The 13,416-nt window shown below is 36.8% G+C and overlaps 1 protein-coding gene across 6 annotated transcripts in view; it reads left to right on the top strand.

Annotated features, from left to right (window-relative positions):
* Positions 1-13,416, top strand: part of BIRC6 (baculoviral IAP repeat containing 6) — a 186,551-nt gene that overhangs the window by 11,209 nt on the left and 161,926 nt on the right. For all 6 annotated transcript variants that reach the window (XM_074818251.1, XM_074818249.1, XM_074818248.1 and 3 more), the window contains exons 2-6: positions 5,373-5,554; positions 8,397-8,534; positions 8,924-9,117; positions 11,032-11,143; positions 12,752-12,834. In XM_074818251.1, coding sequence (XP_074674352.1) covers positions 5,373-5,554; positions 8,397-8,534; positions 8,924-9,117; positions 11,032-11,143; positions 12,752-12,834 — 709 coding nt within the window. The remainder of the gene's footprint in view (positions 1-5,372; positions 5,555-8,396; positions 8,535-8,923; positions 9,118-11,031; positions 11,144-12,751; positions 12,835-13,416) is intronic.

Here is a 13,416-nt window from a genome sequence, read left to right as displayed (position 1 = left end):
TAAAGGAGAAGATAAACTGTAGATCACATGTATTGTTCTTGGTACCAGTTTTGGCAAATAAGGGAGTTTGAAGGCACTTTGTGTTTTTAAGCTGGGTATTTCTGCCTCCTTTAGCGTTCTTCTGTTTCTTTCCTGTTTCACCTCTGAATGTGTTTTTGCTTTATTCAGTCATTTTGAACTGATCTTCCAGGTGATGTGGCAGATGGAGGTGTGTGTATATAGTGAAATCTAAAAGAGAAAATATTGCTTATGTATAGCTGGTTTAAGCCCATCCTCATCATTCATCTAAAATAGCAACTTGGACTTGTTTTCATCCAATTGTTTCCTTTCCATCCTTTCCTTGAGTCTGGGAATGCTTCTGTTTTGGGAAAGGAGGGACCCATGAAGTGTCTTCAGAGAGTGCTTTGCTGAGGTGATGTTTAGAGCAAATAAGGGGCTGGGTGCCTGGACCTGGAATATAAAACTGTGCCACTGAAGTTTCCACCGAAGATGTAGGTGAGGAGAAGAGTAGAAACAAGAGATAATCTATAACTGATAAATTCAGTAATGATGAGCAGTCACGGCCTGGTTTGGCCATGTCTTAGCCATGTTGTTACTATGTTCCCAAATGTTCATAACCACCATGTCTTTTTCCTTTGGGAGCCACCAATGTAAAACAATTTAGAGACAACTCTCTCCTTTTTAAACCAGAATTGCAGTGATTTGCTTTTTATCCTCTTTTGTGTGAAAATGTTACCCCTTGCAACTAATCCATAGTTGTGATTTTTGTGTAGTATTAGTTCAAAATAGGTTCCTGCAAATATAGCAAGTTAAGACAGCAAGTTAAACTTTAAGGCTTTTTGGTTTTTTTCATTTGTACAGTAGAACTTCCACAAAATGTACGTGTTCTGATATGCTTGCCTTGGCAAACTTGTGTTACTTGGGTAGCATACAGTGAGGTGTTGTACTTGCAAACTGGATTTTTCAGTTGCTTATACAATTTTGTGAAACGGTAGCGATAGGAAAAGCACCTGCCTCGCAACAGATGAGGACAACTGATACGTATGGGTTTTTTAATCCCAGGTACATATGAAAAATGTGTGAGAAGTAGCTAAGCAACTTTGTGGCAAGAAGCATTTTTGTCTCTAATGGAAAGGATAGTTTTGCTGTCTGCTAACCTGACTTCTGGAAGGAGAATTTCACACAACATATTACCATGAGTGATAATATCTCCTAAACGTGAAGTTTTACATCCACACTTCACAACAGAAAAGGGAAAATTAAAATTTTATCTTTAATTCTAACAGAAATTTTAAGGACTTCTGCAGTTGTACCATTCCCTTCTCTTGAGTTTTTGAGTTCTCTTGCCTTTAAATAGCTTGTTGTTCAAATCTAATGATACAAAGTTAACAGGATAGATAGGGCTTTCGATCTCCTGAAACTTCATCCATTTAGCTTCCCATGGTTGCAGTATTTTGAAATGAGTACTGAAATATTGTCTGGATATTCTGGTTTAAATTGGAAGTGCAAAAACTGGTATCAGTGCATGTAATATATGTGTTTTGCTGACCTGATGGGATTTCTGTTTCTCCAAAAATGTTTCTTTAATTCTTAATCTTAAGACCTAGTTGCATTTGTAGATTGAAGTTATGGATGTTCCTTTAGATATTTGATTTGTCTTGGATCTTAGCGGTATGGAATTAGTGCTGTGATGCATGTTTACCACTCTATAGCTGCAGATAAAAGTGTTAGTTTCTAAATTACAGTAGACTGTTTGGGTTTTTTGTATGCTGTGCATTGTGAGCTTCTTGTCAAGAGAATTACTGACTTTGTGATATGTTTTAGTGCCATTACTGGCTAGCAGTTTTCAAGGTGAATTAATGTTTTTTCAATATTAGAAAATATCAAAGGTGCTAATATCAACATTAACCTACATCTCTTCCTGGTGGTGGCCATACATATTCAGGTGACAGCCACTCTCTCTTAAGCTCTAAAGCTTTGAAACTAAACCTATCTGTATCAGAGAAATGGAGACAAGCTTTTAATTTTCTACTTCTCGAATCGCAAGGCTAATTCTCTAATTAGTTTGATTCATCTTAATACCTGCAGACAAGGGCGGACAGTAGAGGCTGCTTAGACTGTTATGTATTCTCCAAACAAGTTTGTTTTCTGTAATATTTTTTATAGGTCAGATTGTGATCACAGGAAATTGCTGATCGCTGTTCTGTGTTGTTAGAAACAAAGGTGGCGGAGGGGGAATGTTCTTTTTCTCAAATTCTTCTTTTCTGCAATATGATGTTTATCTTCTTTTGTCTTAAAATTTCAGGTTGCTAGTTCTAAAGTTGTTGTAGATGGCATACCATAATGTAGTATGCTATTGGACTTGCAAATTCTAGCATGCTAGCAGCCTGCCAAGTTTCCGTATAGGAACTGACAAAAGGCTTAATGACTTCTTTGTGAGTTGGTTTGTTTCTAAACCTAGACAGATAAGCCAGAGATATTGGGAGAAGCTATGATCCACTTGTGCCAAAACTGAAAAGCACAATTGTTAAAAACTTTGAATTACTATTTCTCCTTCCATCACCCAAAATAAATTACAGCTGAAGAAATTAGGGCTAGAATGTCGGTGGGGTTTTGATGATCTGGCTTAAGTCATTGAGTGAGTTTATGTGAAACTTTTGAACTGTGATTTGTGAAGATGCAGATCATGACTTACTGGTAGTAAACTTAGCCAGGCTGGACAGGCAGGACATAATATTGTAGTGCCACCAGTAGGTTTTTTCAAAGGATATTGGTCAGAGTACTTTGGGACATTGTAAAACATTGATCTTGAGATAGAAAGGACCCTTCTGCCAATGCTTTTGAGGATGACTAAACTTTTCTAGGCATTTCTTCTACAGTGGTGACTTCGTCTATAGTGGTGACTTCTAAATTCTTTAGTTTCCTGGTTCTCAACCTACTGTTTTAATCATATGGCCAGCCAGTGTGCGCTATGATATACTTTGTGACTAGTATAGAACCATTGTGAAATATATTTTCTGAACCTCAGAATCAAATTCCTAAGTTTGCAAATAGCTTGTCAGCAGTTCACAGACTATTCAAAGTGTAAACCAGTCCGTTGCAGAATGTGTTTCCCAGGGTGTTGGAACAACACTAAATATTGATTGAACCATTTCCTTGAAGCTCCATCGACTTACGCTAAGGGAGCTTGTTTTGGTTTTATATGCTTCAAATACAATACAACCAGCAACTGTAAATAACTGTCTAGAGATAGTTTGGCTCAAGTCTTTCTGTCAGTGTAACCAACAAAGATATTAATCAGCACAGTGAGAATCACAGCTGTTAGGCAATGTATTTTTTGTTGCTGTAGTTATAAATTTTTGGTTTGGTTCTTAATGGAGCAGAAATATTATGTTGATTAGGCATGTTACCTACCTCTTTAGTAGGTAGGTAACATGTCTAATGGCTTCTAAAAACTGGGACTACTTACACAGACGATATTAGTTAACCATTTGGTGGTTTAGACATGAGATTTCACTAACTTCACTACAGAAATGATAAAATAAGAATGTTCTAGCCTGGAAAGCCACAAGGGCTGGGGCTCCTACAGGCTGCTGAACTCCTAGTCACAGGGCATGAGCATACTCCTGTGCTTGACAGGAAATAAGAAAAGCGCAAAAGAAAGTGTTCATGGCGTTGGCACTGCTGGAAGAGGTGAGCTGCTTTTTCCATTTTTCTCTGGAATGAGGAGAAGTGCTTGCTTAAAGAAAGTGCCCTGTAGTGATCCATCACTTGGATCACACTGAATAGACTGCAAACGCCATGTGAATCTACTGAGGTTTCAAGTTTAGGGCATCAGATACCTTTCAGTTTATTTCCATAATAGTTTCCAGTACATTGTTGAAACTAATACTTTTAAAGACATTAAAACTTGTATTTGAATTTTTGTTGAAACCTTTTTTCCTGTAGAATGACTTACTTCCTTGCCTGCAGCTGTGTTGTCTGTAGAGAGTCTTGTGTGAGAAACTCCAATGTATTGGCAAAAATACAGTTTGAAACTAGTTGATTTGCCATTCAGGGGACCCTTTTTTGTTGAGCTAGGACTAACGACTTTACAGCTATCAAGTGATTCCAGGGCTCTTGAAGTGTTTGACTGTTATAGCAATGATTACAATTGCAGTATACTTCATGCAGGCAAAGGCGTATGTCCTATATTTTGAGAATATATGAGTCATTGTTTCCAAAATTTTGGTGAGAAGGGCAGCTGACAACTATTCTTGACCTGAGTTTTCAAGAGAGGATACCACAAACGCAATGTGGTTGGATTGATGTGCCCTATATTTGGAGAAGTTTTAATTTCCATTTAAATATATCAAAGTGTGAAGACAACAGAATTTTGTAGCTGCCTTTATCTGGATTTTTTATCTGTATGCTAGCTACCTAAATGGTGATTTTTAATTATTCATAATAAAAACAGTATCCAGTGTCTGAGGAAAGAGGAGAAGAGGGATGGGACTTGATTAATGCAAAATTTAATGAAACTCCTTTTCCTGTGCAACAAGAGATCTATGTTGACAATCCAGGAATTTCAGCTTTGCCCTTTGGATGATGTGTCTGTATACTTACAACATACATGCAGCCTGCTTCTGTAGCAGCAGCAATTTGCCTTCTACACAGGTAGCATATTACATGGATTTAGTTTTACAATCCATCCAGCCTTAGATACGTAGTAATGTCGAGTAACATGAAACATTTCTGGTGATAATATCCATTGCCACAGCCTTTCCTTACTTATCTGCTGACAGTCTTCCTCCACCCCCACCAAACTTCTCTAACCTGTTACTGACAATCACGTGTACAGCTCTGAGCAGAAATAAGGTACCTTAGTGTCTCAACGAACACGTGTAGCATTGGCACATGTTATATGCTCTACTTAGTTTTCAGAAGTTTGAGTATTGTTTTGCTTGATGAAATGGTGTTAATCAGCCTTAATGGTAGTTTAGCAACTTTGTCTTAATTTTCACGCTGATTTGTACAATTTATTTCTTATTCTTGATTGTCAGCTAACATCAAGTACATCAGGCATCTATATAAGGCTTGAAAACACTAGTTTAGGCCTCCTGCTAGGAGCAGGACTTGAATGATGGCTCCCATTGTAGGAATACAGTGGTTGTAGTTGTTGATGGGATGTATAGATTTTGGTTGTTTGTTTTTTAATGTAGGAAATACAAAAGTTTGGTGAAGGTTGTAGTGGCTAAAATGCTAGTTTTTGATCATCTCAAGATGTAAAGATTTTGCTGAAGTGTTACATTACTTTCCAGAACCCATATTCAAGGTCTTTTTATAAAAGCTGTTTTCTAATTGGCTCTTGCTTTTTATCTTTCACTTTATAGCCAAACCAGGTGGACGAGTGAAATGTCAGTATATTTCTGCTGTGGATAAAGTGATCTTTGTGGACGACTATGCAGTAGGATGTAGGAAAGATCTCAATGGCATCTTACTGTTAGACACAGCTCTGCAGACACCTGTTTCAAAACAAGATGACGTGGTTCAGCTTGAATTGCCGGTTACAGAGGTAAGATGGGGGGGGGGAGGTATGTAAATAACTCTTGACAGAAATACTGAAACCAGACGTTTGACCCTGAGTTTCTATTGTGATATTAACAGCATGTAATGGAAAAGTTTCTTAGTTATTAGCTGTCATAGGGCAATAGCTTTTTGCAGTTATCCGTATCTCAAACAAATAAGAGCTTGCCTCGTCAAGAGCACGTTATTTCAGATGAAAGAACTTTTTAGTGACTAGAAATAAGGACTTGTTTCCAGAGCTTTGTCACTGCTTATGTGTAGAATCTATATATACTTCTAGAAGTCAGTCTGGGCTGCTAGGCATCCTTGGATTTTTTTGGTTTGGGCTTTCAGGGAAAAAAAGACAATTAAAAACAGCTAATATGATGTTGCTACATGTGAAGAATGAATCCTGGAATCTAACTTTTTTTTATTAGGGCAACTGACCTAGCTAGAAGACTTTTTTCCCTGCAAACCTGGTTTCCCTTTTACCTTTGGACTATCGCAGCTGAACGTAATTCCTCTTGGTTTGAGACAGTATAGCCAAGCATTTAGTATCACTTTAAGGGAATCTAATGTGTACCTTTTTGCTTAGAGTGTAATGCTGAGAATTTTGTTGCATTGGTTTACCTTCAGCTAGCGTAGTGTTTATTAGGAGGGGTAGCATGTATGTTCTTATTTTCAAGTGTTGTCTAATACAAGATCGCTAAGAATTGCTTCTATTCTAAGGCACTTGGTGATGAGGAAAGTAGCTTTCACCTTTGTAGTGGTCATAAAGGAATAGACCTGGGAAGTAAATCTGTACAACGATTTTAATTACAAGCGAGATTAATTCTTTGCTTGGGAAAAACACAGAGCATCTGCCAATGGTAATAATTAGAATAGTGCTTACAGTTGAAAAACCAAAACTGGGCTACCAGAGCCAGGTTCTGAATCTTTAAAGCAGTCTGAGAAAAGAGCACTTCCCACTCATCTCCGTGGGAAATAAATTTGAATATTGAATGATGCACCACCACCAAAAACTTTTCCTGAGAATTGATTTAAAATGTTTATGTTCTGTTGGACTACTGAATAATAGATGCTTATTAGGAACTAAGAATATGGTTATATGTGAGGTTTAGAAGAATATGTTGTATGTGAGGTTTTTAACTACTTATCTTGAGTAGGAGGAAACGCAATAAAATGCTTCATAGAGGGCCCCAAAGAGAGCTTTCTGGGTTCCTCAGGCTTGCTGCCACTGGCATAATTTTTACACCCTTTCTGGGTAACTACAAAATCTTGGTATGTGTGGCTGAGTGTGAAGAGGCTGACAGAGGTCAGCATTTCGTTTCATAAGTTTGGTGTCACTGGTTTGCAGTCTCTCATGGTTCAATACAGCCTATAAGTTTGTGTCAGTTTCAGCTAAAGATTCTTTGGTTCTAAAGAGTTTGCAGACTCTTATTTCAAGGTATAGAGCACTTCTCTGTAAAGGTCCTTCCTGCTGGAAAAAATTGGAAATTATAATTCACTAGGAACAGATTTGGGAAGTTCATGGCAAAATCAGTGAGATGGGAGGAAAAACATTAGCAGTCTTCAGTTCTTCTAACTGTAAAGAGGAGATACCCAGACTTCAGAAAATTTTAGTAAATATTAAACAAATATCATACAAATTAATCAGTCCACCTCCTTCATCATAGGAAGGTCAAGAACCTTTATCCAAGCAAGAGCCTTTATTTTTTTGTTAGTCCCTAGAACTTTTCTGCAAACTTTTGCACTTAAGTAGTCTTTTTATATGATTGATCAGCTGGTAATGTAATTTATGAATTTCTGATTGATTGGCAGCATTGACAAGTTATGATGCAGCCCCTATGCTGTTTTTACTTCCTGTAGAACACTGTAAATTTATGAACCTCTGTTGTTCTGATGCCACAAGAATTGTAATTGTCTTTTTATTGAAATCTGAGAAACAGATACAGCCTTAGCTAGGAGACTGATTTGCCTTGTTTCTGTCTTTCTGCCCCTGAACTCCACAAGGACATAACCAAGTGGCCGTTCGACCAATTGGTTTTGGAGCAGTTTGTGGCTGTTTAAAGGACTGGCTGGCCATTGCCCTTGGGAAATATTTCCCTGTGTTTGTAACTTGAAAGTTTTCATATAACATTTTTCAGATGTTAGCCCGCTTAACAACTGATACAGAATGCTCTGTGCTTTGCACATAAAGCATACCTTTAAATCTTACCTGTCTGCATGAAGTTAGCAGAGAGAGGGAGGCTAGAAACAGATGGGACTTGGAAGAAAAAAAAGTCTATAAATGGATGTTTATAGTGTTCCTTTCTAGATGCATTATTTCTGAGTTTTGAGAATTTCTAGATTCTAAACTAGCTTGTCCTTTTCAACTTCATTATACTAGTATTGTAAGTAATTTTTCTCTAATTTTGTTGCAACGTTGTTTTTCTCAGTCATCTATTTTTTTTAAGATACAAAACTACTCAGAAAAATGTCCCGACTTTCTTCTTGCTCTCATTTTTTGTCCCTAAAGCTGAATGAATCCTTTTGAAGGGGAAGCATTGGGCAATAGATGTCTCGTTTTTGCTTGGCTTTAATATATGTTCTAATTCTTTATATGACCAACTTGTTTAATATTTGGTAATATTGCCCTTGAGGGAACTTGTAGTAATTACTGTCACTATTGCTGAAGTTTATCCATTGATAAGACCTACATAGGAAAGTTTGAACTGCTTACTCAACTCTGGCTTTTTTTATGGGAATTATACAGATATAATATATGATAAAGTAGGATATGCAACAGGTGTAATTATTGCCTGTAGTTATTCAACGTGGATGCTAACTTTTCTTGCACATCTGCATTTTAGGCTCAGCAGCTGTTATCTGCTTGCATAGAAAAAGTAGATGTTTCTAGCACAGAGGGATATGACTTATTCATCACACAACTGAAGGATGGTTTAAAAAATACCTCACATGAAACAGCAGCAAATCATAAAGTTGCAAAGGTAAGAATTTGTGCTAACATGGATTCCCAAGTCTAATTTGCTTGACTACTATTATTGATGCATACAAAATGCTTGACTTAGTGTGGTGGATTTTGTTTGAAGAGAATGAAATGTATTATGTGTTCCTTAGTTCCTCTGTGTGAAGTTTCACTTGTTAAGAGAACAAACGAGGTTAGTTTCTTGCTGATAAACCCAACCGAGCTTAAAATCTGAAGTTACTTCCTTGCATTATGTCCATGTTGCTTTTGTGTGTCTGTTCTTGTATTATTTCTTGAAATCAAGAGAGGATGCAAGAAGTGCATGTGGTTTTACTTTTGACACTTTTGTGATTTGATGTTTAGATGTTAAAATTTTAAAACTGAAACTAGGCACTTTTTGTCTTAATTTAGTGGGCAACGGTTATGTTCCACCTTCCTCATCATGTTTTGAAGTCTGTCGCCAGTGCCATTGTAAATGAACTCAAGAAGATAAATCAGAATATTGCTGCCTTACCTGTAGCATCCTCTGTGATGGATAGGTTATCTTACCTCTTACCCAGTGCACGACCAGAACTTGGTGTGGGACCTGGTCGATCTGTGGACAGGTATGTTAAGACGAAATAAGTGATGAATTTGACCGCTTAATTATATCAAAATAAGCTCTTAGATGACTTTAATTTATTTGCCAAAGGAATTAGTCCTATTCTGTACTTTCTTGCTCTTACATGTACTGCTAATTAACTGTTTAATGCATAATGGACTGTACATATTACTAAACTTAAGAGAAACCTTTATGGGTGCCACAAGATGGTTTTGTTTAGATTCTGACTTTAATGCCAGTCAAATTGAATTCACCTGGCTCTTAATCCCAACATACTCTTTCAGAAAGGTAACAATAGCAGCCCTAAATATAGGTCTCTAGGTGGTATTGTAATATGTTAATGTGATATGTTCACCTAGGCTTTACTCTTCATCATGTTTGATTATGGCTTTTATCTGAACAGTCAGGTGCATATGACTAGTTACTTAAGTTACTGGCTTTACTCAGACTAATACTGAAACCTTACTGAGCCTGCAATATTGAGATGTTCAGAAACTGTAGCTTTTAAGAGCATTATGTACACCTCTTTTGAATGCAAAGAGAGCACTCATTTGTCTACCAAAGATAAGGCATACATACTATGTTGCAGCATGAAATCAATTCCTTCACACAAGGAAGTGTTATGCTTATGTTTTGTGTTTTAGTTTAGGAAGTTGTTCCTCTGCAGAGTGTATATATATGCTACTTCTGAACTCTAGTCACCTGCTATGTTTTTGGGCCCAGAGAAAATTTTACCTCAGGCTGTTGCTTCATCCCTTTCTGATCCAAGGGATAATGTATGCACAACCAAATAACCCATTATTTTAACCCTCCTAAGCCAAAGCCAAGACTAGTTAGAATGCTGATAAATCTTCTAAGTCTATAAATTAATTCCTTCTTGAAAGTTTCTATAAAAGTATTATTTTGGAAGTGTGTTACCATTTCTTACAGCTCAATTTAGTAAAATTGATTTCATCTCTTACTTCTCTTCCCCAAGCCTCCAGGTCCACCTGTACCTCACCATACTGTATTTTTGATTAGAGGTCTCTGAGATCTGTCTCTTAAGGTGGAATAATGTCGAGTTAAGACAGCCTTTATGTGGGTGTTGCAAGAATAGTGTACTTTCTTGGTAGGAAATGTTTAATATATCTATTCTCTTATAAGACAGCAAAAACCTCCTGAAACTGAGGGGCAGAAACAAGAAGTGAGGCACTTTTCAGTCTAGCAGCACTTGTTCTTGGGATGATCCTGGAGAACAAACTCTGTCAAGGAGAAAAAAAAAAAAAAAGCTGATAGTTGTTTCTTATATACCATTTCAGATGAGGGACATGCATTGAGCGAGGGTGGAAAAGACAGGAGCTTTTCTTCTCTGTAGATATCGAGTTGCAGAGGAGTTCGTATTTTGTGACTCAGTAGTTTATAATTTTTAAGTATTATAGTATGCAGTGAGTGACAAATGTTGGGGGTTTGTACCATGTATTCAGTTAAGCCTAAAATATCACTTTGGAGTAATTTCAAATGCACATTTTCATATCTGTTCAACTAGTAAACCCAAATTTTTGCAGTAGTCATGTTAAAAAAATCCAGCAGTTCTGTTGGGCTAGATTCTACATCTTCCCTAAATGCAGGGTAGCTTTGGATATGTGATGTTTTTCTGCAGTAAGACCAAATAGACTACCTGGAATCTTATTTTATTAATCTTGCTTTTAAGGCCTGTAGGTTGTTGTATTGCTTTTGGTCTTTCGCTGAGGATGTACTTTAGGCACCAAAGTGAGAGAACTCTGTCACTTTTCTGTAATTGTTAATGATGATTTTAAGTATAAGTTATAGATAACTATCTGTGGTATTTCTAATGATTACTAAAGCATTGAAAATAATTCATAGGTTTTTTTATTCTACGTGACAGTTTTGGGTAATGTAGAATTTTTCACCTTTCTAGGTCTTTGATGTATAGCGAAGCTAACAGACGGGAGACATTCACTTCATGGCCTCATGTGGGTTATAGGTGGGCACAACCAGATCCTATGGCTCAAGCTGGATTCTATCACCAGGTAAAAGGTTTAGTTGTCTTAGTATTTGTTCCCTAGATGAAGGTTTGGGGAGCAGAGTGTAATGGTTTAGCCCCTGCCGGGGTCTGAGACCATGCGGCCGCTGCCCCTCCCCCACAAAGGGAGTGAAATACAAAGCCCCGGGCTGAGATAAGGAGAGGTTTAATACAACAGTGCAATAGCAACACAACAAACAACAACAATAACAATAAGAATAATAGTAATAACAATGAACAGGGCAAAATATCTACCAATATAGCAGTGAGAGAAAACCCAGCGGCGCGAACCCCACGTGATCACCGATTCTTCCCACGCTCCTGCGCCAGGACCTGACTTCAACATGGCATATGAATAACCCGGCTAGAGCTTCCTCCCCCACTGCTGGGGAAACTTAACCCTGTCCTGGTTAAACCAGGACACAGAGGAAAATGTCTTTTTTTTTTTTTTTTTTTTATGTGGATTCCTTCAATGATGCAAAAATCATAATGAAAGAGTTTGTCATTCAGGTCTATTCTTTTTTTAAGTTTCAGGTTTTTTTCCATGCCTTGAGGTTTCTTCTTTTTTGTAGAGATCACAGAAAATACTGTTCTGAACATCAGCATATAAAACACTTCTAAACACTTGTTACATGGAGTCTCTTTGTTAGATTGTTGAGTAAATATCCTTACTTTTTATAAGTAAAGCCAAAAAAAGCAATAAGCTTGACAGAGTTCTGTAACAATACTTTCCTAGTGGGACTTAAACTGTGTTGTAACAAGCAACAGTCCTAGACCACATTGCTAAATTATTAAGCTTAGAGAATAAATACAACCTCAATGTTTTATTTCACTACTCTTGTTTATTTCCATTTTTCATTATTTGAAATTATTTCTATTATAGAAGAATTATTTATAGTATGGATCTAGATACTGATGGCTAGGCAGCGCGTATCATTTGATGTCAATATTGTCTGCCTCATTATGTCAACTGCAAAGCCTGATAGGTGCAAGTGGATAAAATTTTGGGGGATTTCTTAAGCTTGTTTACGAGAAATGCAGGGAATTCATATATTAGAATTGCATCTGCATATTCCCAAGCATATCGAAACTTGAAATGTGGTCATGAAAATGCTAAATTTTAAGAGAATGGAAATTTCCATTCTTTCTTCGATGTCGCTTCATCTAGAAACAACTGTTCTTTGCAGAGGAGTGATATAGAATGCTTTATATTCCAGCAGATTGAAGGAATAATAGGAAATAGTTGTCTACCGTGTGTTTTTTCAAGCATGCAGATGTACAGTTATTCTGCTGAGGTTCTAAATTTTTTGAATGTTGTGAACTTCTTTCAAAGAAAAAAAGGTCTTAGCAGTAATGCTGAGTTCTGTTCTATGTCTATGTGTTTTTTATCCTGTGGCTTGCACAGGTTTTGGTTCTGAATCTCTTCTATAGTAATATTGTGTATCCTTTTTTTTTAATGTGAAATACTGCCACTTTATGTAATTTGTGGCCTTTTATACATTTGATGTGGTGCTTTGCTATGCCACTAGAAGGAGAAAAGGACTTGATCACCTAGTTGGAGTGTTTCGTAGTACATAACTATATAAATTTCAAGTGTTTCTTCTTATTTTTATAGCCTGCTTCATCAGGAGATGACAGAGCCATGTGCTTTACCTGCAGTGTGTGTTTGGTATGCTGGGAGCCTACAGATGAGCCTTGGTAAGTTTAATGATGTTTGGAATAGACTTAATTCTGTGCATGAAGAGGTTAGAAAGCTTTGGAGGACAAAGATCAACATTATCACAAATGGGATTTCTGATGAGTTTAGGGAACAAGAACAGATTTCCAGAATGATTCTATGGGACAAATCCAGAATAATTCCTGCTACTATGTCAAATCTGTGTATAATTGTAAGCCCAAGAAATTGTAGTTGGTTTTATGTCTTAATTTTGATTTGCTATTTCATTTAAAATTGTGCCATAGCAAAGATGTCAGCCAACATTTCTTTGCAGGGATTTAAACTTAATCTTCTTCTATATGATTGTGACTAGAACACATCTTTTTTTAAGTTCTTAAACTGTAATGGCGATGCAGTGCATATTTGCCTTTTATGTGAAGTTGCAAGATCCATTACTAGTTTCCCGAATCAACTAAAACTGCACATAGTGACAGAAATGCAGAACCTTATACTGATTTTAAAAGGATTCCTAACCTATTTTTTGTCTTGATTATTTGGTAATTTGTAATTGTTACTTTAACACATCAGATTCATGACTTGCTTGAAACTTTTCGTTGTAATAT

Source organism: Strix aluco, chromosome 3, assembly GCF_031877795.1.
Source record: "Strix aluco isolate bStrAlu1 chromosome 3, bStrAlu1.hap1, whole genome shotgun sequence".
NCBI classification, from domain to species: Eukaryota; Metazoa; Chordata; class Aves; order Strigiformes; family Strigidae; genus Strix; species Strix aluco.
Note: the sequence above shows the minus strand (reverse complement) of the source record. Positions and strands in the feature narration are given on the sequence as shown.